Below are 26857 nucleotides of genomic sequence, written 5' to 3' on the forward strand. Positions count from 1 at the left end.
CACACCTCAAGTCCGTCCCCTCCCTGCCCCTATTCCGACTCCTTCCCCAAATCCCTGCCCCGGCCCTGCCTCTTCCCCACCTCCTTCCCTGAGCACACCACATTCCTACTCCTCTCCACCCCCACTCCTGGAGCGGCCAAAGAGCTGTTTGACGGCAGCCGGGCAGGTAGGCGGAGGAGCGGGGACGCGGCGCGCTCAGGGAAGGAGGCGGAGGAGGAGGTGGGGCAGGGAGGAGGAGAGCTTGGCTGCTGGTGGGTGCAGAGCACTCACTAATTTTTCCCCCTGGGTGCTCCAGCCCCGGAGCACCCATGGAGTCAGCGCCTATGCACAGAATACATGAAGCCAAGAGGAAGAAGGGCTTCTGGTTTACTGATGAGTAATCAGATGGAAATTTGGATTCCCAGTGCAGACGATCCCCATTCTCCTTTCAGCACCTTGACCCTGTGGCATGGCAGGGGTTGGATTTTCAGAAGAGCTTAGGCACCATTTAGGCACCTTGATGAAGTGGCTTAGGACTCGGGACCTCTCAATGCTCTTGTGAAATTCTGTCTCTTAGGCTGTGTCTACAATCAGAAGTGTGACTGCAGCATGCATAGACATCTCCAAGCTAACTCTAAGCTGACCGGCTCAGAGAACAAGAGCAGTGAAGCCACAGCAGCACAGGCTAGCGGCTCAAGTATGTACCCAATTTCCCAGGTGGGCTCGTACAGCCTGTGCTGCCACAGGTTCACTACTATTCACTAGCTCAGGTATGTCTATGGGTGCTGCAGTCACACCTCTGATAGCAGTGTAGATAGAGCTTTGATCTTTTTGAACTGATGTGTGCGCCGCATGCAGATATCTCTAGGCATTCTTGCCTGGCTCTCCCATGTGCACATTGAATTGAAACAAAATTGGATAGTAAAAAACTGGGTAGTAGAAAACTTTATCATCCATTTTGGGGGTGAGGAATGGAAACTAGATTTTTCATTTACTTCTTACAAGATGGTGACAGTTACAACTCCTGGAGTTGGAATAATTATTTTTATGTCTATTATTTAAAAGGTTTTATAAAACAGAGATAAATTGGAAGTTTGAGTTTATAGTAGAAAACTATGTTGCAGTCCTGACTGTGAAATATAATACCTGAACTCCAGGAAGCATAGTCACTGTCAGTCATTTCTTTATCCCATGGGAAAATATAAGGTTCAGCTCTAACTGATATATATTATATCTGTATTTATTTCTCAGTTATGTTATGTGAACTATCAACAATTATTAATTTAACCATAGCTCAGTGTTATAGTTTATACACAGTACATAACATTGCTATTATGTCTTTTTAAAAATCTAATTGCAGGACACTTACAGTGGTTTGGTTGGTCCGCTAGTAATTTGCAGAAAAGGAATATTAAATGAAAAGGGTTTAAGGAGAGAGATTGATCGTGAATTTGCTCTTCTGTTCATGGTCTTTGATGAAAATGAATCCTGGTATTTGAATGAAAATATTGAAAAGTATCTGCATAAGTGTCCTGATGACTTTAATTACACCGAGGACTTTCTGGAGGGTAACATCATGCATGGTATGTAGGTTTCATTGGTGGTATCAACAATTTATCCAAGAGACTAATGAATTCTTTTTTTTTAATATAATCCTTTCAGAAAACTGTCAAATTGGCTTGTAATTGCATAATCTTGCTGTACAGTCTTCACAAACGAAGTAGACTAGGTCATTATTGGGCTGGATGGCTACTAAGGAACGAAGGTGCATTCTGGGTGTCAACAAACCTGGAATCATCCAGCAGACTTTGGGGGACTTTGAAAGAAGTTTTCTTAAGAGTTAGTTTATATTTCCTTATGTGCTGAATGGCTCAAGACCCTGATAGCTGGAGCATTCAGGATATATTCTTGGTCTTGGGTCACTCGTTAACTTTGTTTTGCAGTTTTTATTTAAGGGCCAAATCCCCCTCCACCACCCTTGTGTGAGTGCACAGGGCAGAAAAATCAGCTAAACTACCAGTGTATGTGGAGAGGCCATTCCATAACTTCCATTTATTGCAGAGTTGTGCTCCATGTTGGCACACTTTGCAACAGCATGATCATGACATTTGGGAACTGGGGGCCAAGTGGCAAGAACCGGCTGGCCAAACCTCTGGGTGGGGGAGAGAACAGATTGGATGCTATAGTAGCAGCCATAGAAAAGCCAAGTTTGTGTTTCTGCACATTACTCCCAGTTGGAATGGGATTCCATCCCCACATCCCCCACATAGGTCCCCTGCACAAAGCCCGCTCACTAAGCACTTTATATTAAGACAGGTTAAAACTTGCCTTATGCATTGCAAAAAACTACTTATGGTGCTGTGTTGAAATTGAAACGCAAACTGTACTGTCTCTTTGCCTGTAACCTTTGAGATGTGAACAACTACTTTAGGAATCCTTCACATTTAAAGGCCTGGGTCTGATTCTCCATCTTCTTGTTTCTTGTGCAGCCATTTGCACTGTTGCAAAATGACCTTGATTCACCACTTTGTTACTTGTTTTATGCTGGAATAACTCCATTGGATTTAAATAGACTTACATTGGTGTAAAACTGGAGTAATGCAGTTATGAATCAGGCCCAGTGAGTGAAAAGTGGGTGTAAAACAGTACCAGTGACCTAAGTGAGGGTAGAAGTCTGATTTGGTAACGTTTTACTTCCCATTTTCACCCACTTCACACAGATGTAAGTAATGATTCATGGCAATGGAAAACACAGTGCTTGGTCTCTGCAAAGAGAAAGCAAGAACAAGTGTTTCTCTTCAGCACCCTCAGCACTCTGTCTCTTTACTCGACACATTTAGTCCACTAGTGTGAATCACACTCACTTTATAATTCTTTCAGCAATTAATGGAAGGGTCTATGACAATCTCCATGGGCTAACAATGAAAGAAGGTGCAAACACAAACTGGTACTTGATAGGAATGGGAAATGAAATCGATATCCATACAGTCCATTTCCATGCAGAGACCTTCATCTTCAAGGTTGGTAAAAACAAAGTAAAATCTTTACTTGGCAGTGTGGGAGGTTTAGGTTGGATATTAGGAAAAACTTTTGCACTAGGAGGGTGGTGAAGCACTGGAATGGGTTATCTAGGGAAGTGGTGGAATCTCCTTCCTTAGAAGTTTTTAAGGTCAGGCTTGACAAAGCCCTGGCTGGGATGATTTAGTTGAGGATTGGTCCTGCTTTGAGCAGGGGGTTGGACTAGATGACCTCTTGAGGTCCCTTCCAACCCTGATATTCTATGATTCTACATTTTGATGGGAAACTTTTGCAAAAACTTCTAGCTTCTAGCCTAATCCCACAGCCTGTGTGTGTGTGTGTGTGTGTGTGTGTGTGTGTGTGTGTGTGTGTGCGCGCGCGTGCACACACCACACACACATACTGTCGCCAATGGGAGATTTGCATGTGAATACTGCAGAATTAGTTACAATTTTGTAAAGCTCATGGTTCGTATGCCTTTGTATGGTAAAATATAAATGAATATCAATAGCTAAGATGTGCATGTACTACAGGACAATAGAGGATGGTTTACACAAATTGAAGTCAGTGGGAATTTTACCTGCTTATTCTAGGGTTCAGTGAAGCCTCGTGTTCTGTATTTATGTGTTGAAAGAACTATATTTAAAGAGCTTGATTTAAGACAAATACCATTGTGTGGTGTTTTAGGGCATCATTGCTATTGCTAATGTAGCACCTGAAATCATTTGTATTGATCTGTATTGCTCCGGGGCCCCATCCCCATTGGGCTAGGCACTGTATAAACACATAACAAGGAGGGCAGCCTTGCTCCAAAAAGCTAACAGTTTAGTCAGAACATGAATGCGTTGTTTCAGGTGTAGTAACGGAAGTCTTCATGATGCTGTTTTGTCCTGCCCCAGACAGATAATGATCACAGAGCAGACGTGTATGACCTTTTCCCTGGGACGTTTCAAACAATCGAACTCATAGCAGATAACCCTGGAACATGGCTTCTGCACTGTCACGTAGCTGACCACATTCATGCTGGCATGGAGACAACTTTTACCATCAGCAAATCAGGTATAGTATTTCAAAATGCCATTTCATGACTGTGGCCTGGTATTACAGCTGTTCAGATAAGTGGCAGATGGGAAAAAACATAAGGCTTGGATCAGCACTGCTAGTGTAGGGATATGTAAAGTACTGCATGCTTCCATGCCCCACCAATGTCTAGTTCCAGGGAGCGGACCTACACTGCAGTGTGAACAGGTAGTGTTATCACTGCTGCTTTCTGCAGATTTTAAACCTCTTGGAGATCCACAAGAGCTCCTCAAATGGGTACTGCTTGAAGGGAACCACTCTTAGGATTGTGCTGATTTTATATCTCCTGTAGGTGGAACTGAAGTTGCTTTCTGTCACCATAACCTGCTCCTGCAACAAGTCTTGCCACCAGGGATTATCACAAGAGTTTCTGCTAGCCTAAACCAGATAAGCAACTAGTGAATATGGCACATACAGTTATAGAAATTAGAGATGAACAAGATCTATTAGATCATGCGAAAGTGAGATCTAAGACTGACCTCTGTGGTAACGCAGTTAGCTTCCTCAGCTTCTATTGAAGTCAGCTGAAGATGCAGGTGCTCAGCACTTAAAATCAGGCACACAGGCCCAGATATACAAAGGTATTTAGAAACCTAACTTCCATTGAAATCAGTGGAAGCTAGGAGCTTAAATACTTTTGTAGACCTGGACCTAGGTGTCTCAAGTTGGGGTCCCAGAAACAGAGGCACCAAAAATTAATGGACACATGACAATTTTAAGCATTACTGCAGCCCTTAAAACTAGGGAGTATTTTATACTGGATTGAGTGTGGCTCTTTAATTAGAGCAGGGGATTGTTAGAGTAAGTTACAACTCCTGTGAATAAGGCTGGCAGAATCGGGTCCTCAGTAACTGCAGTCTTTTGAGCCTTTCTGAAGAAAATCCCTGTAAATGCACAGCACTGTCTTTATGTCAAATGGGAGGAGGCGCAGCTTCAGTACATTGTACTTCTGCTCTAAAGTCATATTCTTTTAAACGCCTCTTTACACACATTAATAGCCTATTTTTATAAATCATTGTCACAGCTTATGACACAAAGTGATTGTTTTGGAATGTTGACTTCATACCTGGCAAATGTAGCCTAAATGTCAGTCTGATCAAGCTCTCATAAGGTGTGGTACAAGTTCATCCAGTGTTGGCCTGGGCTGTTAGCACAGCGAAGAGTTGCCATTTGACTGTGTACGTCAGCTTTGAGTTTTGGAATCATCCTTAAGTAGATGCTGAGATCCTAGAGTTGTGGCTAGACTGAGAGCTTCCTGTTTAAACACCAATAGAACACGGTACATTTAGCTACTAATGGGAGCTGTTGTATGTTGACTAGGGCTGACTGAAAATTTATTGTCAAAACTTTTTTTTTATGGAAAATTGGGGTTTTGACTAAATTAATTTTTTTCGAGGCATCTGTTTTACATAGAAAAGTTCTGTTTTTTTATCGACAAACTGAACACTTGTTTTCAGTCAAACATAAACATTTTTTTATTTTGAAATGCTGCCGCACTGCCTCATGGGAATTGTAGTCCAGATGCTTCATGCTCCCATTGTCTGTGACCCTGGTTTTCCTACCAGACTTCATCTACCATATTGTACCATGGCAATGTGACTTTTATGAGGCACTGTCTCCCCTCCCCTAAAAGGGATATTGAGGTGCATCATGGATGATGTAGCCCAACCAGGTAGCCCAACATATAGAGGAGAATGAGAGCATGAGGCACTCTAGGGGCATTTTAGAATTGAAATATTTTGGTGCAGGGACAAATTAGTGTCAAGTTACTTGCCCAAAACTTAAAACTTTCCACAGGAGGAAAAAGCAAATATTTTCCAACCGTCTCTAGTGTTGAGCTTCTCTGAAAATATAGCCTTAAAGAAGAGCTGTCTGCTCTTTAAAGGTTGTCTTAAAACAAAAGAAAATTAGAAAAAATGAAGTAAAAACCTATAACAAGTGAGCTGGAATAACTGGGGAGGGTGAAGAAGAAGAAGATTAGATACAGACATTGGACCCAGTCCTGCCAGTGAATAATGCCCATTGATTCCAGTGGGAATTGTGAGTACACAGCTCATGCAAAAGCAAGCCCATTTAATTCATGTTGTGCTTGAGAGATTTTTCCCATCAAGTCAGTTGGAAATCTTACACGCAGAGAACATTTTCATTTCATTTCTGGTAAAAAGATAATTTATAAACTCTTCTCAGGGGGCACATTCTTGCATGGAAATATGTTTATCGGGCAAAGCCTGCCCACAGCTGGGGTAATGATACTGTGCTCTGGGAATGTCCACAGGGGCTTGGGAAAGAAAGTCTCCCCTGACCAGGTGGTCCACAGCTGGCTACAGCACATTCAGTGGCTCCTGTACCACTCCTCTGTAGGAGATGGAGGAATACACAGTGAATTTTGCCAATAGTAATTATAAGGGTTAAGCAGAAATTCCCCTTCACTGTCCAATGTGAATCCGTTCTGTAATTTGCACTTATTCTGGGTGTGAAACTTCTATTGATCTGAGTGAAAGCATGCAGAACTAATGCAACAGAGATCTCTGCTGTTTATAAGTGTAACCCTTCTGCCAGTCAGAGCTGTCAACAACAAGTCCTGGGTTCAGTATGTAGGGGTTCCTTTTCAACAACACAAAACTGTCTCGAGCCCCCACCCAGTGACCTGGGACAATTAAACACCGCGCCCTGGGTGCCTCTAAGAGGCAATATTTCCCTTCTCGCAAGCACAGAGTCTGAGTGTAGCAAAAAAATTTTAATAAAAGGAGGGAAGTAACTCAGCATTAATTTGGGGAAACACCGCAAACAGGGTTCATAAACATAAACCATGAGCAAAAGACCCAACCCCAAGTAAGTTGGGCAGTGTCCTTTTACCCTCAGGTTCTTAAGTCCAGCAACCAAAAAGTCCCTTTAACCTGCCCATCCCTTCTCTGTACCCCACTCACAGATGCTGTCCTTGGTCAGCGCAGACTCAGAGTTCAGAGGTACATCTGCAGAGTTCACCTCCTGCCCTGATTGGAGGGGGAGGGCAAGGAGGTACTTTACATGCTTTGCTGCTCAGGCACTCACTCGCCACCTCTTTCTGCCAGTTGTTCAATCACCAAGCCTCCCTGGAGGGCTCTGCTCTGGCCCTCTCCACCAGCCACCCTACCAATCACTACACCTCTCCACCAGCTACCCTGCTGGCCACTCACCAAAATGTCTTCACAGCCCACGACTTAACACAGCTCTCAATGATTACAGTTCCTGGTGGGGGAACCTCACTGCTGGTGTATACTAGGCAGTCTCTTGCATCAGAGACACTATCCCAAAGCAGATCTAATACTTAGACTTAGATATCAGTGATTTCAGTTCTGCAGCATGTAACAAGACTCTCAAGTGAGTCTAAATTAGCTCTTTTATTACCCAATGGAGAAAAGAACAGTCAAATAGTATCAATAGTCACTAAGCAAGGCCCACACCACCACATACAAATATCTATATCCACTTTTTCTTAACTCACTGGGCTGTGGAACCCATGTCTCCTACCTAGTGAGTGCCATTTAGTGCAGGGTGACTCCATTCATAGAGCTATGCCAAGTACAGTTCTGCTGCCCTCAATTCACACAAGGATAACAATCCTTTATTACTCCTGCCCCAATAACAAGGGGACTGGGGATCCAACACCAGCCAAAAGTGATCATCTGGGCAAGCAATCCCATCATGCTGAGCACCTAGGCAGGTCGGGGTGCCTATGCAAACGAGATCAGCTCCTGAAGTCCTTTTCCACAGCTCATCACTCTAGGTCAGCGGAGAGCTCATTCAGATTCTGATTACATAAGAGAGGCAAATTTTGCCCTTAAAACTACCCAACTATCTTTGAGCTCTGCACAAAATTTTGTTGACCTAATCAAAAATTCTCTTTGAGTTACCCAGGTAAAATAAATGACGCATTCACTGTTTTTTCAGACCACTAAAATCTGCTGCTTTCTACTATTTTCAGCCTAAGTAAGCTTTAATTTTTTTACACAGACAACATTCCTTTAGAAGGAGGAGTAACAACCACAGCATATGACTCAATTAATGTAAAACACGAGGATACTGTAAAGGGTATGGATCCATTTTATTTAAATAATATAAACTTAAGCCAATGGATGTACAGACTTCTCATACGCTACTTCTCGTTTTGACAGGTGGTGACGGAGAAGGAATAAAATTCTTAGGCAAAGCTCTGGGTGCAGGAGAAGCTAGCTCAACACTCATAGCCCTTTTTTCTGTCGGACTTGTTCTTCTGGCAACAGTATTAACCCTCATCATCCTCATCACTTGTCAGAGAAAAAGGACATACTACAGGTCTGTGCAACCCAAGTGTGCGCTCCCAACTGATTCCCTGTAAATCTGTATTTTGGGGACCATTTCTAGAGCTCTGTTGGATTTCATTGTATATTGTTGGTATATTTGAGGCAAGATATATGTTTATGAAGTTTACAAAGTGAGACTCCATCCTGCAGCCATAAGTCACGTGTGACACAGACTGCAGGCTTCAGACCTGATGATCATATCCTGCTTGTCTTTGCAGCCTGATTCTGCTCTGTTGAAGTCAGTGTGAGTTGTGCCATTGAATTCAATGGGAGCAGGCTCAGACTTAGGGCTAGTGTACACTAGAAGTGCTACCTCGGCACAGCTGCATCAATGCAGCTCTGCTGCTGTAGTGTGTCTGGTGCCGATGCTCTATGTCAACGGGAGAGCACTCTCCCGTCAGCAGAATTACTCCACTTCCGGGAGAGCTATGTTGACGGGAGAGCGTCTCCCACCAACGTAGTGTTACCCGCTTAATTTCAGGACAAACCGGCGCTTAGATTGGTGTAACTTGCATCACTCGGGGGATGACTTTTTCACACCCCTGAGCAACGCAAGTTATATCAACATAAGCAGTAGTGTAGCCCTGCCCTTATACTTGAGAGGTCCCACTGATATCAATGAGATTGCTCACTTGACTTAGGCAAGCAGGATTTGGCTCTGAGAGCTGATAAAATGCATTCGGCTTCTGATTCTTTTAATGCTGTAAAGTGTAGCCAAACAATATTATTTTTAGAATTTGAATTGAGTTGCGACTGGAGCAATGAGAAACTCAACAGGATAGAGGGTTCATGCAAACCTTTTCTCCTGTTTCAGTTCATGTTCATTGTGCTTGGAGATTCTGGTTCAAATAAACAGTAAAACACACAGAGAAACCTAGTCAAACCCACAATAAAGCCCAGACATTTCTTTTTATGCAAACCTATTATTGGCCCTAGATTCCCTCAAAAGATGGACAAGCGTCAGTGAACATGTTAACCCACATGAGTTTACTTTCTAGGGCTCACTGGACTTCTCTTATAGTCAATGTGAGCAGGAGGAGGAGCCTGATCCAAAGCCCACTGAAGTCTATGTAAAGACTCTTACTGACTTCAATGGCTTTGGATCAGGCCACAGACAGTAACTCTTAATGAACCCAAAACAGGTGAGTTTTGCATGGCCTTGGTTTTGTAATGAAAATTTTACACAGCTCTAATTTGCGGAATTACTCTCAAATATGTGTACAAACATATTGACTTTACAAAGATTTTAACAGAATCTTGTGCTTAAAAAGTAATATGCAGGACCAAATTATGCTCTCAAGTTCAGCACATCATCTTTGCGTTTCCACTGAGTGCAATGGGTTTGCATGGGTGTATGTGAGGGCAGAATTTGGCCCATAGCCTCTGTGATAAAACAGGTGCTTAATGGGATCTCTATTGGGTAGTGCTATGTTGAACTATTTTCAGTATGCCAGATTCTGCATGTGCTAGTGTAAATCTGGAACAAATCAATTGATTCACTGGAGATACTATGGATTGACACAATCTGAGAACAGAATCTGGCCCACTGAATCTACCAAAAGTTTAGGAGTTCTCTTCCTTTACCCTATTAAATGAGAGTGCTGTTTCGGGGGCCAAAATTTTAAAGGTTTTTAGGCACCTAATGATGCAGATAGGCACCTTGCTACCTAATTCAATGGTAGTTAGGCTGCTAAATGCTTTTAAAAAAATCCCAGAGTGCCTATCTGCATCTTTAGGTACCTAAATACCTTTAAAATTCTGGCCCCAAAACACAGCAAAAATCTGTGGGCCAGATTTAGGCCTTGGGTTCCTAAAGAGAAAGTCATCTGGTTTTATAACTATTTCTTATTGTGGGCCTGATTCTATGACCTATACTTACACTGAGTAGTAGCTTACTCCCTGATTTCAATGAGACTACTCAGGAAGTCAAGTACTTACTCAGGCCTGGTCTACACTGGGCGGGAGGGGGATCGATCTAAGTTATGCACCTTCAGCTATGTGAAAAACGTAGCTGAAATCAACATACTTAGATCTACTTACCGTGGTGTCTTCACTGTGGTAAGTCGACGGCTGATGCTCCCCCGTAGACTCCGCTTCTGCTTCTCACTCCAGTGAAGTACCAGAGTCGACGGGAGATGCTCGGCGGTAGAGTTATAAACTAGACACGATAAATCGATCCCCACTAGATCGATCACTGCTGTCGATCTAGCGGATAATGTAGACAAGCCCTCAGTGTTAATAAGGGTGTAGAATCAGGCCTTATTATAGTGATACTTTAATGTTTACAGCTCATTTTGAATGACCTATTGTTTATTTCTGCCACAAGGATGTTCATATCACCTACAGCCCTGGTGGATGAACTCCAAAACTAAAGCAATCTTTTATGTGTGAAATAATTTAACTGAGTTTGATTTTCAGTGTCGGTGCGTAATGTCTCAGTAACTCGAGTTGGTGCGTAATGTCACTTTTTCTCTTCTGTATTTAAAAATATGCTATGCCCTTGTAGGGAACTTTACTGACAGTAACTTTGAACGTAGGTTAATGGTGTTCTGGATTAATACCAAGATCACCAACAGATAAAAGGTGTTAAACAAAATCCTTGAGGTGCGGGGTATTTCTCAGTGTTTCCTTGATTCTTTTGTTTTCTTCTGGTTCTTTAAAAAGCAAAACAAAAAACTTTCTAGATAAGAGGTCTGATCTTGCAACCATTACTCATTCAAGAAGTCCTGCAAGAACAATGACTTGTGTGAGTTAGAGTTACAGGACTGGGCTCAGAATTAGGATAGCAATTACAATCAAAGCTGTTTTATCCGGCATGTTGGGGAAATGGGAGGTGCTGGTAAGTGAAAAATGAGGGTTAAATAAGCGGGAGGGAGTTTGGGTATGGGAGGGGGTGCAGGGCACGGGCTCTGGGAGGGAATTTGGATGTGGGAGGGGGCTCAGGGTAGGGGGTTGGGGCATGGGAGATGGCTCGGGGCAGTGGGTTGGATGGTGCGGGGTGCTAGATCTAGGGGGTGCTCACCTCAAGCAGCTCGCCACAAGTGGCAACCTGTCCTGGCTGCTCCTAGGTGGAAGCACGGAAGGCGGCTCCGCGCGCTGCCTCCATCCCGCCCTGAGCTCTAGCTCTGCAGCTCCTATTGGCTGGGAACCGTAGCCAATGGAAGTTGCGGGGGCAGCACCTGCGGGCAGAGGCAGTGTACAGAGCTGCCTCCTGCGCCTCCACCTAGGAGCAGCTGGGACAGGTTGCCGCTTGTGGGGAGCTGCATGAGGTGAGAGCCCCCCAGATCTGGCACCTTGCACTGCCTCCCATGCCCTAACCCTCTGCCCCGAGCCCTCTCCCATGCCCAAACTCCCTCCCAGAGCCTGCACTCCACACCCCCTCCTGCGCCTCAATCTCCTGCCGTCTCCACGCCAACCGGACTATAAACCAGAATTTCAGTGAGGATCAGAAATGCTGGTTTATAGAACTTTCCAGTTGGTGAAGTGCCGGATAAAACAGCTTTTACTGTACATTGTACCACAAACACTCCTTCGATCATTACTTTTAAAGCTTCCTTTATAAGGGTATTAGCTGGCTAAACCTAATACCATTCAGGGAACCACAGACATTCTAAACACTAGGTTTTTTCCCCACTCTGTAACCACTAGCATTGAGGTCTCTTGTTCTTTGTTAAATACTATTCATGTGTCCAGAATTCTTGCGTACTATATACAAATAGAGTTAAGGCTTTCACCCATCATGCACCATAAATAAATCAACATTATTTTGGTATTTTTATTTCTGTTTTCCATATATGTGTTTGCTGTTTAAAACAGAATAATAAAATATCTGAATGGTATAATTTAGCCTTTTATATAAGGTTTAAAACTTTAATGTATTAATAATAAAACAATGACCATTTGTATGAACCTTCTGACAGCTTCTTTAATACAGAAACTTTTTTATTTGAATTGGGTGGTTGTGGTGGAACAGAGATGAGGTATTCCAAAATGTCTTCAACATCATTGCAAAGGTTCATGCTGTTAGTGTACCAAACATTATAGTTTCACTGTTACCTTGTCCTTCCCCCCCCTTTCTCTCCATGCTTATTTTTTCTCTCACCATATGCTAAGAGTGTAAGCTTTTAGTGGCAGAGTCTGACTTTTTATTGCATGTGTGTACTGCACCTAGCAATATGGGGCTGATTGCTCCAGTCTTCTCCAGGAGCTTTGTTGGAATAGCATAGCATAGCATTCTTACTTCAGATGCAAATCCCAAACAAGCCCTCAAGGACAGTATGTCTCCCTGTACCTTCAAATTTTAGGCTGTATATCAGGAAAATGTCTTAATGCTAAATTCTGTCAGACTGTAGACTAATCTCTCTAGAAAGAAGCCCCTCTCACCAAATCATTTATAGCTGAACTGGAGAATATTTATTTACCTATTCATTGTTTAGCTTGTGGTAATGCCCAAAATGTGCTAGGCTCTTTCCAAACAAAAGCAGAGATAGATACCATCCCGGCCTTGTAGTGGACGCTACAATCCTACACTGACAAGGAGGGTGGGTTAGCTGTCTTGTTAGGATCTTGATCCCATAAACATTCTGTGTGTGGAACTTCAGTTGAAGTGAATGAGGTTCTGCATGCCAGAGCACTTGACATCTTGGTCATTTTCATCATTAATTTCTGAGATTCTTATTATGTGAAAGTGGGTTGCCCCTTAAAAATCAATGAACCGGTAACACATGCAGTCTGGTTCCATTGCCTCCTGGGCCCTCTGGCTGTGGAGAAGGCAGGAGTTATCCCATAAACACCAGGGAAAGGAGTTCACTAGATTCAATCCAAAAACAAAAATTCCCACAGAAAGTTAGTGGACCTTTGAAGCCAGAGACCAGATGGTTGAGATGGGAGAATTTTCTTTTCTCTCCCTGTACAAATAAGATATTAACATTCAGTCATAGCTAGTTGCCATTCCACATACTTTCTATTGGGTATTAAAGGCTGGAGCGTAGCCAGGTGGCAGTACAAATACAGGATGCAACTTGTACGAAGCACTGGGAGTAACCCAGGGTTTAATTTGTAAGGACAGAGGTGCTGGGGCTCAAGTAATTTTTTTTACATTCATAACTGATGCAGCACGCCCAGAGGTGCTGGGGCTATGAACTGCCAAGTGTAGAGGGGCCGAGGCTCAGCACCTTTTAGCCTAAATTCAGTGGGGGCTGCCACAATTTATCTGTGGAGAATTAATCTGGCTCTCAGCCCTCTACTCTCATCTCCCCCTTTCCCCCCCCCCCCCCATGAGATCTCTGGCTTGCTTCTCCGCTCCCACTGCTATAAACCAGGAATAACTTCACCAACACCAGTGGAAACTACCTTGGCTTAAAGCCATTGTAACTGGAGCATCAGGCCCATTGGCCTCCCCTACTGCATCTTTCTACAAGATGGGACAGGCAGGGAGACCCTCATCCCCATCACCGCAAGGAGGAAGATTCACAAGACTGTTTGGGTGGAGGGATGGGGTTTGGGGCACCCACACCATCAACCCAGAAGCTCCTAAGTTAGGGCCACGGGGGCGGTTCTAGGGTATGGACCAGATGTTGCCCGGGCCGCTCCTGGGGACGGGGGGGGGGGCCCAATCCTGCCACCGCCCCTACCCCCGCGCCCAGCCAGCGGGGTCCAATCCTGCCACGCCCCCCTTTCTGAGGGCCCCGCGCGGGGCTGAACCCGGCCCCGCCTCCTTCCCGCCCTGGGCCGGCGGCGGCGCAAGGCCCCGGGACCCGAGCGCGCCGGCGGGGGGGGACGCGAGCCGGGCGAAGAGCGGGAGCCGGGCCGCCGGGGGGCAGGCGCGAGCAGGAAGCAAAGCGAAAGGAGCGGGGCCGGCTGCGTGCCGGGCGCTCCCAGGCCCGCGGGGTGCGGAGGGCGCCCCCTGTCCGGCCCCGGCCCCGGCCCCGGCCCGTGCTCGCCATGGCCATCGCCCACCTCGCCACCGAGTACGTCTTCTCCGACTTCCTGCTGAAGGAGCCCGCCGAGCCCAAGTACAAGGGGCTGCGGCTGGAGCTGGCGCTGGACAAGCTGGTCACCTGCCTCGCCGTGGGGCTGCCGCTGCTGCTCATCTCGCTGGCCTTCGCGCAGGAGATCTCCATAGGTAACCGCGCCCCCGGCCGGGCGGGCCCCCGCAGCCTGGCGCCCCTGCCAGCGTCCCGGGCGGGCGGGCGGGCGGCGGCGCTCGCAGCCCCGCCGCGGCTTCCCGGCCCGCGCACGCCTCGCCCCGCGGAGCCGGCGGGCGGAGGAGCCCCCGCTGCGTTGTCGAGGCTGCGGGAGCTCGCTTGGCCCTTCGGAAACCGCGCGCGTGTGTTGACCGCTCTGGGTTATGCTGGGTCCGATGGTCCTGCTGACCTGGGATTCCGCACCAAGCCGCTGGCCTTTCTCCCGGTCTGCAACAGATCTGGTTTTATCTCCATATTAGGAACCCGTCCGTGGGCTTTGGGGAATAATAATAATGCCATTCCGTCAGTTCGTCTTTCCTGGCGTACTGCAGGCGCTGGTGATGCCTAACGCACAATAATTAAGAACCGAGTTTATTTCATACAAATTGTATCCAGCGCCAGAGTTTCGCTGGTCAGAGTAAACACGTGCTGTGTAAAATTAAAGCCCCCTTCCTAAGGAAATAACCGGGGGAGAGAGAAACTAAAACATCTCTGTATCACAATAGGAAACGGGGCAGTTTCTTTGTTACTGACTGCACCGAGATGTGAGGCTCTCCAGGGAGCATGGGAGAGGAATGCCTCTGAATAATGAAAACTAATAGTTCGGCTTTGATGTAAATAGGTGTGGATGACTACAAGTGCACTGCCCTTCAGGCTTCAGAAAATGCTGATAGAAATGTCATAGTGAAATTTTTGGCTTGTCAGCCTTTGCATTGTTCCATCAAAATACTTAGTTTTCCACTTCCTAGACGGATAAGTTTTTGTCACTCGGAAGGGCTGAAGGTTCCATATGGTTACAAAAGGGAAGCAGTAAAGTGATTCTGACAGAGATTTGGGGATTGTGGTGGATAATCAGCTGAACATGTGATGGTGTGACCAAAAGAGCTAATGCAATTCTGGGATGCCTAAAGAGGGGAAGCTCAAGCAGGAGTAGAAAGGTTATTTTATCTCTGTATTTGGCACTGATGCAACCACTGCTGGAATACTGTGTCCAATTCTAGTGTGATAAAATGGCGAGTGTTCAGAGAAGAGTCACAAGACTGATTAAAGGATTATAAAACATGTCTTATAGTGGTAGACTCCAGGACCTCAATCTATTTAGCTTAACAAAAAGAAGGTTAAGAAGTGACTTGGTTATAGACTGTAAGTATCTACATGGGGAACAAATAGTTAATAACGGGCACTTCAATCTAGCAGAGAAAGATAGAGCGTGATCCAAAGGCTGGAAGTTGAAGCTAGACAAATTCAGACAGGATATAAGGCGTACCTTTTAATGGTCAGAGTAATTAACCATTGGAACAGTATACTAAGGGTTGTAGTGGATTCTCCATTACTGACAATTTTTAAATCAAGATTAGATGTTCCATTTCTGTGCTATACAGGAGGTGAGACCAGGTGATTACAGGCTCCCTTCTGGCTTTATAATTGCTGAACTAGATACATAAATTCACATGAAAAATTCTCATTGAATTCAATAGTCATTCCATGCATATAATGATGCCTGGAGATGGCCCACAATTTACACACTGGCAGAAGCAGACATGGGACTTTATTACACTGTTGAAGAAAGATTATCTAATATTTGCGCATATCTCAGACACTTGAATGTGCGCCTATGTCTGATTCAGTAAATGACAATCTAGATAGGTTGTAATCTCTGCTCCTTTGTTTTCTTTCTGTTTAATTCTAATATAACACTTCATTGTGCTCACACTTGGAAAAAATATTGTAAATTAGATTTACAGCCTTATTAATGTTCCCTGTTGGACTTTGGTAAACTGTCATGGGTATTCTTATGACCTTCATTACTTTGGTATCTGTGCACCTCACAATCATAGAATCGTAGAACTGGAAGGGACCTCAAGAGGTCATCTAGTCCAGTCCCCTGCACTCAGGGCAGGACTGAGTATTATCTATACCATCCCTGACAGATGTTTGTCCAACCTGCTCTTAAAAATCCCCAATGATGGAGATTCCACAATATCCCTAGGCAATTTATTCCAGTGCTTAATCACTCTGACAGTTAGGAATTGGACACAGTATTCCAGCAGTGGTTGCACCAGTGCCAAATACAGAGATAAAATAATCTCTCTACTCCTAATGTCCAACCTAAACCGCCCTTGCTGCAATTTAAGCCCATTGCTTCTTGTCCTATCCTCAGAGGTTAAGAACAATTATTCTTCTCCCTTCTCCTTGTAACAATGTTTTATGTACTTGAAAACTGTTGTTATGTCCCCTCTCAGTCTTCCCTTCTCCAGACTAAACAAACCCAATTTTTTCAATCTTCCTTCATACGTCATGTTTTCTAGACCTTTAATCGTTGTTGCTCGTCTCTGGACTTTCTCCACAATCTTTAACATATTTATCCTCACAACTCTCCTCTGAGGCAGGGAAGTGCTAATATCCCCATTTTACAGATAGCCTCTCTGTGCATCAGTTCCCTAAGGCCCAGATCCTCAAAGGTATTTAAGCACTTAACTTCCATTAAAATCAATGGTAGTTAGGTGCTTATTTACCTTTGAGGATCTGGGCCTTAAGTGGCTTGACCAAGGTCTGTGATGGAAGACAGAAGCTGGGTCTCCCAAGTCCCATGCTAGCATCTTAACCACTGGACCATCATCTCTCTTTTATGTTTCATCCTAATCTGTGACTCTCCTTACTTTCTTTGTCTGTCATTAATGTAATATTCTTCTAAACAAGATTTTAGTAGCGCAGTACACTGAAGTAACTGCCACCTTTTTTTTAACAACACACTCTCCGCTATTGATTTCTACAGGCCCCATGTTACTCTTCTCATTGAATGAAATGTTCCTCAGATTGATGAAAGGGCAACAGATACTAATCTATTAATTTACAATACTTGGCTATGACGGGCTATATTGTGCCTTTATAACTCAGTCTTGAGTAGATACATAGAGCTGAAATACCCCGATGGGAGCTCAGCAAGGGATTTCACCATGGGGAGACACAATCCATCCCTGAACTTCCAGATAAGCATGCTACCCCTAATCCTGTGCTTAGTCTGCTCTAGTCCTTCCTCCTTCTCTTCCTTTGAGGAGATTTCTCTTCCTGGGGTGTGCACAGAGGGATCGGTCTCTGTGGTCCCTCAAATGCAGCGACTGTGGCTGGCCATTGGCAGGGCTTCATTGGGAAAAGGTTTTGTGTCTTCATCAACATCCCCCCACAAGGGCAAGTTGCAATCTGGTCTTAAGCAAAGCTGTTAATTGGACAAACCTGTGCTCAGTTACTGGTAATAGTTGAAGGCCTGATCCTACAAATGCACATGTGAGTAACTTTACTTCTGTGAGTAGTCCCACTGAAAGTCATGGAGCCACTCACGGTACTAAGCACTCTGCCCCTAGGCTTTATTCACTATACTGTCCTAAGTGGTCCATAAGCCTGAGCCTTCCAGAAAGTCATTCTAGGCTTTAGTGGCGAAAGGACTAGCTATTCTATCTATTTTTAAAACTACAGGTCACCAAATGAAATTAATAGGCAGCAAGTTTAAAACAAACAAAAGGAAATATTTCTTCACACAACGCACAGTCAACCTGTAGAACTCTTTGCCAGAGGATGTTGCAAAGGTGAAGATTATAACGGGGTTCAAAGAAGAACTAGATCAGTTCATGGAGGATAGGGGGATGGTTCGGCCTGGCAGGGCTGGAGGCTCAGCCCAGCATCCCAGCTCATGGGGGCCAGCGGCTCAGACCAGAGCTTGGCGGGGCCAGGCCCTCGGGCCGTCCCGGGGAGCAGCTTCGCCCGGAAGCTCAAGGATGCCAGCAGCTGCGGGGGAGGGGGTAAGTGGCAGCTCGGCTCGGGGGGGCAGCAGTGTGGCTGGGATGGGCTCCTCAGTACCAGGTGAGGCCCTCAGGGCTCCTCCTGTTATGGGGGGGGAGCTTCGGGCAGAAGGGGCATGGCCAGCAGGCTAGCCTCCCCAAAGCGGGGGTTCACCCGCTGCCCATGTGTAGCACCAGTAGTGTAGAGATGACCTAGTGTCAGTGAACAGTGTATTTAGTAAATTCAGGTCAAATTTCCCACTGGAGTCAGTATTTTCTGAAGAAATGGTATTATTTGAGAATATTAATCTGGCTCCTGCATTACAAAGGCAAAGTTTTTTGATTATCTCACAGATTTCCCAGAATTATGGAACCTGCATTCTAAGAAAATTTTATGTATTATTTATTTGAAGTTTGTAATGGACAGATCCATGTCAGAACAAGACAGCTCACAAACACGCTTCGTGGGTCCATATTTTTGAACCTCCTTTTCAAGAATCTTTAAGTGATAATTTTCTGCTTCTTCATTCTTGCTATTTTAACAGCAGATTCTTTTAATTTCCAGGAAATGACTGAGGGGCTTTCCAAGTCCTAAGGATAACATTAACTTACAGTTTTAAAAGTATGTAGTTTTTGGTTACAAAATGCATGGCAGAGTGTGCTTAAGTATTATTACCCACCTCTGCAGATTAAGAAACTGCATCAGAAAAAAAGTTTATTCCAAAAGTGGCATGTATCAGTGAGTGCCTCAGTTCTGGGTCCCCAGCTTTAGACTCCTTGAGCCTAAATTTCAGAAGTGTTGAGCAACCACAACTCAATCTGTAATCAATGAAAGCCTGAATTAGACTTTGAATTCAATGGAGAGCCTCTGCAGAAATTGAAGTATTGGGGGATGTACTCATGGTGCTCACTTGTGTTGCCTAGCAGGTGGACTGCCATACTTTGTTCCAGTTGCAGCTCTTCAACTCTGTGTGGCTTCATTCCTAAGTATAATGAGTTACAATAATCAAGAAGTCATGAACACATGAGTTAAAGTCACCATGACTAGGTCTGAGTCTGATAGGATGAGGCAAAGTTTTCTTACCAGTCACAGATTGAAGAGAGATGTACCTGTTCCTGATATCCATTTATTCATGCTTTCCCTGGTTTTAAACACTTTGAGTGACATACTGCTCCTCTCCTATTTCAAGGGGGGACTCCTTTCAGGAGATTGCATAGGGGTTGCGTATAGGTGGGGTAGGGTGGGCTGGAGGATTTGCCACTACATAGATCCTCCTGCTCCTCTTCTCCTGTAGGAAGAACTTTAGGATGGTGGAGTCTACGTCAGTCATTAGGGTGGAGTATTGGCTGCAGATCGATTTCCCTCCCCCCCCCGCCCGGTCTGCAGTCTCTGGGGAAGAATTCCTTTTCTTCATTCCTTCCATGCAGAGAACCCCAGTGCGCAAAACAGTTGCACAGGATGATTGCTGGAGAGAGTGGTCCCACAATGGCTGGTCCCGCTGAAATCATGGTGATTGGGGGAGGTCCCAGATGACTGGTAAAAGGCTAATGTAGTGCCAACCTTTAAAAAAGGGAAGTAGGAGGATCCTGGGAACTACAGGCCAGTCAGCCTCACCTCAGTCCCTGAAAACATCATGGAGCAGGTCCTCAAGGAATCAATTCTGAAGCACTTAGAGGAGAGGAAAGTGATCAGGAAAAGTCAGCATGGATTCACCAAGGGCAAGAAAAAAAATAATTGGGGATTGGTCCTGCTTTGAGCAGGGGATTGGACTAGGTGACCTCCTAAGATCCCTTCCAACCCTGATATTCTATTCTATGATTCTAAGTCATGCCTGACTAACCTAATTGCCATCTATGATGAGATAACTGGCTCTGTGGATGAAGGAAAAGCAGTGGACATATTATTCCTTGACTTTAGCAAAGCTTTTGATACGGTCTCCTACAGTATTCTTGCCAGCAAATTAAAGAAGTATGGGCTGGATGAATGGACTATAAGGTGGATAGAAAGCTGGCTAGATTGTTGGGCGCAGTGGGTAGTGATCAATGGCTCCATGTCTAGTGGCAACCGGTATCAAGTGGAGTGCCCCAAGGGTCGGTCCTGGTTTTGCTCACTGTCTTCATTAATGATCTGGAGGATGACGTGGATTGCACCCTCAGCAAGTTTGCAGATGACACTAAACTGGGAGGAGTGGTAGATACACTGGAGGGTAAGGATAGGATACAGAGGGACCAAGACAAATTAGAGGATTGGGCCAAAAAAAATCTGATGAGGTTCACAAGGACAAGGGCAGAGTCCTGCATTTAGGACGGAAGAATCCCATGCACTTCTACAGACTAGGGACCGAGTGGCTAGGCAGCAATTCTGTGGAAAAGGACCTAGGGGTTTCAGTGGATGAGAAGCTGGATATGAGTCAACAGCGTGCCCTTGTTGCCAAGAAGGCTAATGGCATTTTGGGCTGTATAAGTAGGAGCTTTGCAATAGATTGAGGTACATGATCATTCCCCTCTATTCGGCATTGGTGAGGCCTCATGTGGAGTACCGTGTCCAGTTTTGGGCCCCACCCTACAAGAAGGATGTGGAAAAATTGGAAAACGTCCAGCAGAGGACAACAAAAATGATAAGGGGACTGGAGCACATGATTTATGAGGAGAGGCTGAGGGAACTGGGATGATTTAGTCCGCAGAAGAGAAGAATGAGGCGGGTTTTGATAGCTGCTTTCAACTACCTGAAAGGGGGTTCCAAAGAGGATGGATCTAGACTGTTCTCAGTTGTAGCAGATAACAGAACGAGGAGTAATGGTCTCAAGTTGCAGTGGGGGAGGTTTAGGTTGGATATTAGGAAAAACTTTTTCACCAGGAGGTGAAGCACTAGAATGGGTTACCTAGGGAGGTGGTGGAATCTCCTTTCTTAGAGGTTTTTAAGGTTAGGCTTGACAAAGCCCTGACTGGGATGATTTAGTTGGGGATTTGTCCTGCTTTGAGCAGAGGGTTGGACTAGATGACCTGAGATCCCTTCCAACATTGATATTCTATGATTCTATGAAATCAATGGCATCTACTCATCAAAGGCCATCTACTTCAGTGGAAAAGTGATTTGGCCCCAAGCACACAAATGTATATAAAATACATCCCTGAATGTGAAAATAATTTGAATAGATAATAATTGAAATTATAAAACTACACTGACAAAACAACATTAGCTTGATTACCAACATTCTATGCCCAGGTGATATTATTGATCCTTGGAATTCTAAGAATACAAAGGAAATACATGGCTTTTGATTTTCTGAATGGAAGAATTCTGGTTTTAAATTAACCATTTTAGGGCTCTCTAATGTGGTGATACTTCATGGTATCATAACCTGTTGGTGTATTAGTATTGAACAGTTGTCACAAGTCTTATTGCTTAAATAACCAAATGTTACTTACTTGAATGATCTGAACTATTTTGATATTGAATTTCTCTGAAGGAACATAATTCTGTGAGCACTCATATAGGAAAACTAGTACTGGATTCAAACTTTTCCTTGTGTGACTGTATTGGATTGTTTAAAAATTAAATGCTGCCAAAATGGGAGACAATGGTTCAATCCTATTTCAGTTCTGAAGAAGAGTAATAGAATATTTAAAATAGATAGAAAGGTGATTTATTTAAAATATTATTATTTATTAAATATATATAATATATATAATAATATATATATTATATATAATATTTTATATATTTATAAAATATTATTATTTATTTAAAATAGATAGAAAGGCTAGCTGTGAAAGCAGTGCCAGTGATGAGTCTGAACATGAAAATAGCTGAACAGGAGGGTATAGGAATTGCTTTTCAAAGAACAGGTTTCAGAGTAGCAGCCGTGTTAGTCTGTATTCGCAAAAAAGAAAAGGAGTACTTGTGGCACCTTTGAGACTAACAAATTTATTTGAGCATAAGCTTTCGTGAAGTGAGCTGTAGCTCACGAAAACTTTTACTTTTCAAAGAAGTAGGAGTGTTCTGCAGACTGCAGTCATAGGAATTGCCCTCCACACCAAGTGCCCTCATAGATTCCATATCCTCAAAGCAGAAGACTCCCAGTCTGAAGGTGGCCAGTTGAGCTTTTGCTGAATGGTGCCTTCAGTTAATCAGCCCTGAACAGTGCTTTGGTCAGTGAGTTTTACATGGAATGCAGGGGAGAGAATGGTATGAGAACATCTCATCCCTGTGCTGATTCAGCTCTTCTGAGTAGTGAACTTGTCAAGTGAAGACTCAGATGCATCCCATTCAAACTTTGCTGGGTAGACAGTGGAAAATGACCTCCCATCTATCCTTCACTCCACGCTGGCCTGCAGCGATGTGAGCGGGAAGGAGAAAGGGTGCTGCTGCTAAGGGATAAGCTTAACCGTTGCCCACCTTTTGCAGCTCAGTAGTTGGCCTCTGTGCTGATATAGAAAAGCCACTTCAGTAGTAACACTTGAAGATGGTAGGGGAAAGGAAAGGCAAGGCGGAGGGAGGACGCTTACCACACACACATGAATTTAAAGCCCAGCTGCTGATCCCCTGATGCCCTCATGGAAAGAAAGCGTTTCCCATGAAGTTATCCCCGTGAGCAGAATGTTTAAAATACAGTAATTAACCATGGCTTTTTGTGGGAGTTGGTAAGTGGAAAGAATATAAGCAAAATAAGCAATAGGATAGAGAGAGGAGGAAAAATTTCTACCTTGAGCTGCATACGCAGTGCTTGGGAGCTGAGGCTTTAAAGTTTCAGTCAATGGTTGTATCTGGCTCATATAATACTAGTCACAATTAATATTGTGATCTTTATAATATAAAAGAAATATGTATAACAAGAAATACCTTGGAAACCTTTTCTGGACACGCAGAAAGAGGCACATGAAAAGGTAGACAAAATAATGGTAATAACCCATATACGATCTTGCTGTAGATGTGGGTAAAACCCTGATTATATTTGCTTGGTAGCCATGATGGGAGGAAATGTACCTATCCACAGGCAAATCCACACACACACTCAGCTATCAAAACCAATAGAGTACAACACAGTTAGTTCCTTTCTCTCCTGTTTACATTCTTGTACCATGCCCATCACTATGATGAGTGCTAAATTGTGTTGCTCTTATAGGGCCAGATTGTTCCTTGCCCCTAGGGCTGGACAAGGATTTGGGGCATGTGGGTGAACGTGAATGAAGCCTTGTCCCACATTGTACCCTTCAGAGGGACCAGATGCCAGTCATTGTGCTCAGGATGTAACGCTCTCCAAGAGGCAGGCTGATGGCAGAGCTGATCCTGCATGTGGGGAGGGACTAAATGGCACAGTGTGTACCATGCAAGAAGGTGTAGCAGTGGCTGCTATCACCCATGAGTCTCTGATGTCCCTGGAGGCACTGTGCCAGAATAAATGCCTTCAGGTTCTCTTGGTAGGGCAGTGCATTTCTTCATCCTTTCTATTGCAGAATTATTTCTTTAAGCATAATCTAGCCCATGGTGTCTAAATATGCCCCTGTTTTTTTTATCCAAGTTATTCACACTTCTAAACAAAGATCAGACTCAAGCCCTAGAGAAGGGGGAAGAGCATTTCTAGGACCAAGCCATTAGACATGCACTAAGAAACAATTGAGTCTCTGGACTTGGTTAGGCTGTTTTTCCTACAGTCACACACATCTGGTGTCTTAGCAAACAAGGAGGCCATTAATGAAGCCACAACTTTTTCTTGTTAAAATCGATCTTGTGATTTCTGAGAAGGCCAGAGGCTGTAATTAAATTTGACATCAGTGGGCTAATGTGCATGTACTTATGCAGTTGCCTACCGTGAATGCTGAAAAAGCACTGTAAACACTACTGGTGAATCTGACTTTCACAATACATGTGTTAATGGATATGGTTGGTATATCTTACAGGCAGTACAGTAGGGTCAGTGTATTCTGAAAAAGAATGCCCTAGACTTTTACACTGAGAAAACAAAGAAGAATTACTGACTGGTCTGTGTCTTTAGGAATACGAACAGCATCATGATGATTTATCTATCTAGAGCAGGTGTGGGCAAACTATAGCCTGGGGGTCTCATCCAGCCCTTCGGACCTTTTAATCCGGCCCTCAAGCTCCCGCCGGGGAGCAGGTTCCAGGGCTTGCCCCATTCCACATGTGCTGTGGCTCCTGGAAGCAGTAGCATGTCCCCCTTCTGGCTCCTATGCATAGGGGTAGCCACGGGTTTCCGCACACCGCCCCCGCAGCTCCCCATTGGTCGGCAACCATGGCCAATGGGAGCTGCAGGGGCGGCGCCTGCAGACGGGAGAGGGCACAGAACCGCCTGGCCATGCCTCTGCGTAGGAGCCAGAGGGAGGACATGCCGCTGCTTCTGGGAGCTGCTTGAGGTAAGCGTTGCCCGCAGCCTGCACCCCTGACTCCCTCCAGCACCCCAACCTCCTGCCCCAGCCCTGATCATCCTCCCGCTCTCCAAACCCCTCGGTCCTACCCTCTGCACCCTCGAGCCTGCACCCCCCAGCCAGAACCCTCACCCCCCCACTCGCACCCAACCCCCTACCCCATCCCAGAGCTCCCTCCCACTCCCTGAACTCCTCATTTCTGGCCCCACCCCAGAGCCCGGAACCTCTAGCCGGAGCCTCCAAACCCAATTTCGTGAGCATTCATGGCCCGTCATACAATTTCCATAGCCAGATATGGCCCTCAGGCCAAAAAGTTTGCCCATCGCTGGTCTAGAGAAACATTTTAGACTGGAGCTGTTGTAACATTTGATATTCCAACCATTTCAAGATTTTCTTTTTACTTATCTGAACTATAAAGTCAAAGTTTTGCAGTGAAATGCCGTCTTCACTCATCATGGAGGACTGACCAGAGAAACGTGACTATTGGGGCAGGTTTTTCATAGAATTAAGAGGAATTTTTAACTTTTCCCATTTTTAGCCATTTAATAACACTTCTTGGTTATGTTAAAAGTTGATAAATACTTAGTTTTAATGATTGTACTGAATTTTGATAGTCGTAGAACAGTAGCATCTCATAAATATTATCATCCAGGCAGACCCCAAAGAGACATAGCCTCCTTGTAGATTGAGTACCACCCAGCTGATCTTTAGCTGGATCTTTAAGACAGTTCTTTAACTGAAACAGCGAGGAGTCCTTATGGCACCTTAGGGGCTAACCAATTTATTTGGGCATAAGCTTTTGTAGGCTAGAACCCACTTCATCAGATACATGGAGTGGAAAATACAGGAGCAGGTATAAATACATGAAAGGAGTTGCCTTACCAAGTGCAAGGTCAGTCTAACAAGACAATTCATTTAACAGGCAGGATACCAAGAGAGGGAAAAATAACTTTTGAAGTGGTAATGAGAGTGGCCCATTTCAGACAGTTGACAAGAAGGTGTGAGTAACAGTAGGGGGAAATTAGTATTGGGGAAATTGGGTTTAGATTTTGTAATGACCCAACCACTCCTTGTCTTTATTCAGGCCTAATCTGATGGTGTCCAGTTTGCATATTAATTCCAGTTCTGCAGTTTCACGTTGGAGTTGTTTTTGAAGTTTTTTTGTTGAAGAATTGCCACTTTTAGGTCTGTTATTGAGTGACCAGAGAGATTGAAGTGTTCTCCTACTGGTTTTTGAATGGTTTCAGAGTAGCAGCCGTGTTAGTCTGTATTCGCAAAAAGAAAAGGAGTACTTGTGGCACCTTAGAGACTAACAAATTTATTAGAGCATAAGCTTTCGTGAGCTACAGCTCACTTCATCGGATGAAGTGAGCTGTAGCTCACGAAAGCTTATGCTCTAATAAATTTGTTAGTCTCTAAGGTGCCACAAGTGCTCCTTTTCTTTTTGGTTTTTGAATGTTATGATTCCTAATGTCAGATTTGTGTCCATTTATTTTTTTGCGTAGAGACTGTCCAGTTTGGCCAATGTACATGGCAGAGGGGCATTGCTGGCACATGATGGCATATATCACATTGGTAGATGTGCAGGTGGATGAGCCCCTGATGGTGTGACTGATGTGATTAGGTCCTATGTTGGTGTCCCTTGAATAGATATGTAGACAGAGTTGGCACCGGGGTTTGTTGCAGGGTTTGGTTCCTGGGTTGTTGTTTTTGTTTTGTGGTGTGTAGTTGCTGGTGAGTATTTGCTTTAGGTTGGGGGGCTATCTGTAAGTGAGGACTGGCCTGTCTCCCAAGGTCTGTGAGAGTGAGGGATTGTCCTTCAGGATAGGTTGTAGTGTTCAGTCTTGCATCCGTCATCATCGGCACTAAAGCTTTTGACTTTATCACAGCACTAACACTTTTGGTGGTCACATGTTGATTGGCCGAGTAGCGTAGTCCTTGGAAAACATGCTTCTTAATTCATTGGTCTTCCATTCGAGTAATAGGTCTATACCAAGAAAGCATGAAGAGAATAGCACAGCTGCATAGTTCATAAATATGAAGCTGTGCTCTTCTCTCTATATGTGCCAGTATTCAATACATATCAAAACTCACTCTCAGTAGAATGTCC

General features: G+C 44.5%; 1 protein-coding gene across 6 annotated transcripts in view; it reads left to right on the top strand.

Moving 5' to 3' along the window:
* Positions 1 to 26857, top strand: part of HEPHL1 (hephaestin like 1) — a 118303-nt gene that overhangs the window by 63993 nt on the left and 27453 nt on the right. For 2 of the 6 annotated variants that reach the window (XM_038412461.2, XM_043504157.1), the window contains exons 16-20: positions 1340 to 1562; positions 2860 to 2999; positions 3897 to 4056; positions 8071 to 8148; positions 8232 to 8391. In XM_038412461.2, coding sequence (XP_038268389.1) covers positions 1340 to 1562; positions 2860 to 2999; positions 3897 to 4056; positions 8071 to 8148; positions 8232 to 8391 — 761 coding nt within the window. Of the gene's footprint in view, positions 1 to 1339; positions 1563 to 2859; positions 3000 to 3896; positions 4057 to 8070; positions 8149 to 8231; positions 11236 to 26857 lie in introns of those variants that run through there. The other 4 variants (XM_043504158.1, XM_043504159.1, XM_043504160.1 and 1 more) reach the window with 4 other exon arrangements.

The sequence above is a fragment of the Dermochelys coriacea genome, chromosome 1 (genome assembly GCF_009764565.3).
Source record: "Dermochelys coriacea isolate rDerCor1 chromosome 1, rDerCor1.pri.v4, whole genome shotgun sequence".
In the NCBI taxonomy this organism is placed as follows: domain Eukaryota; kingdom Metazoa; phylum Chordata; order Testudines; family Dermochelyidae; genus Dermochelys; species Dermochelys coriacea.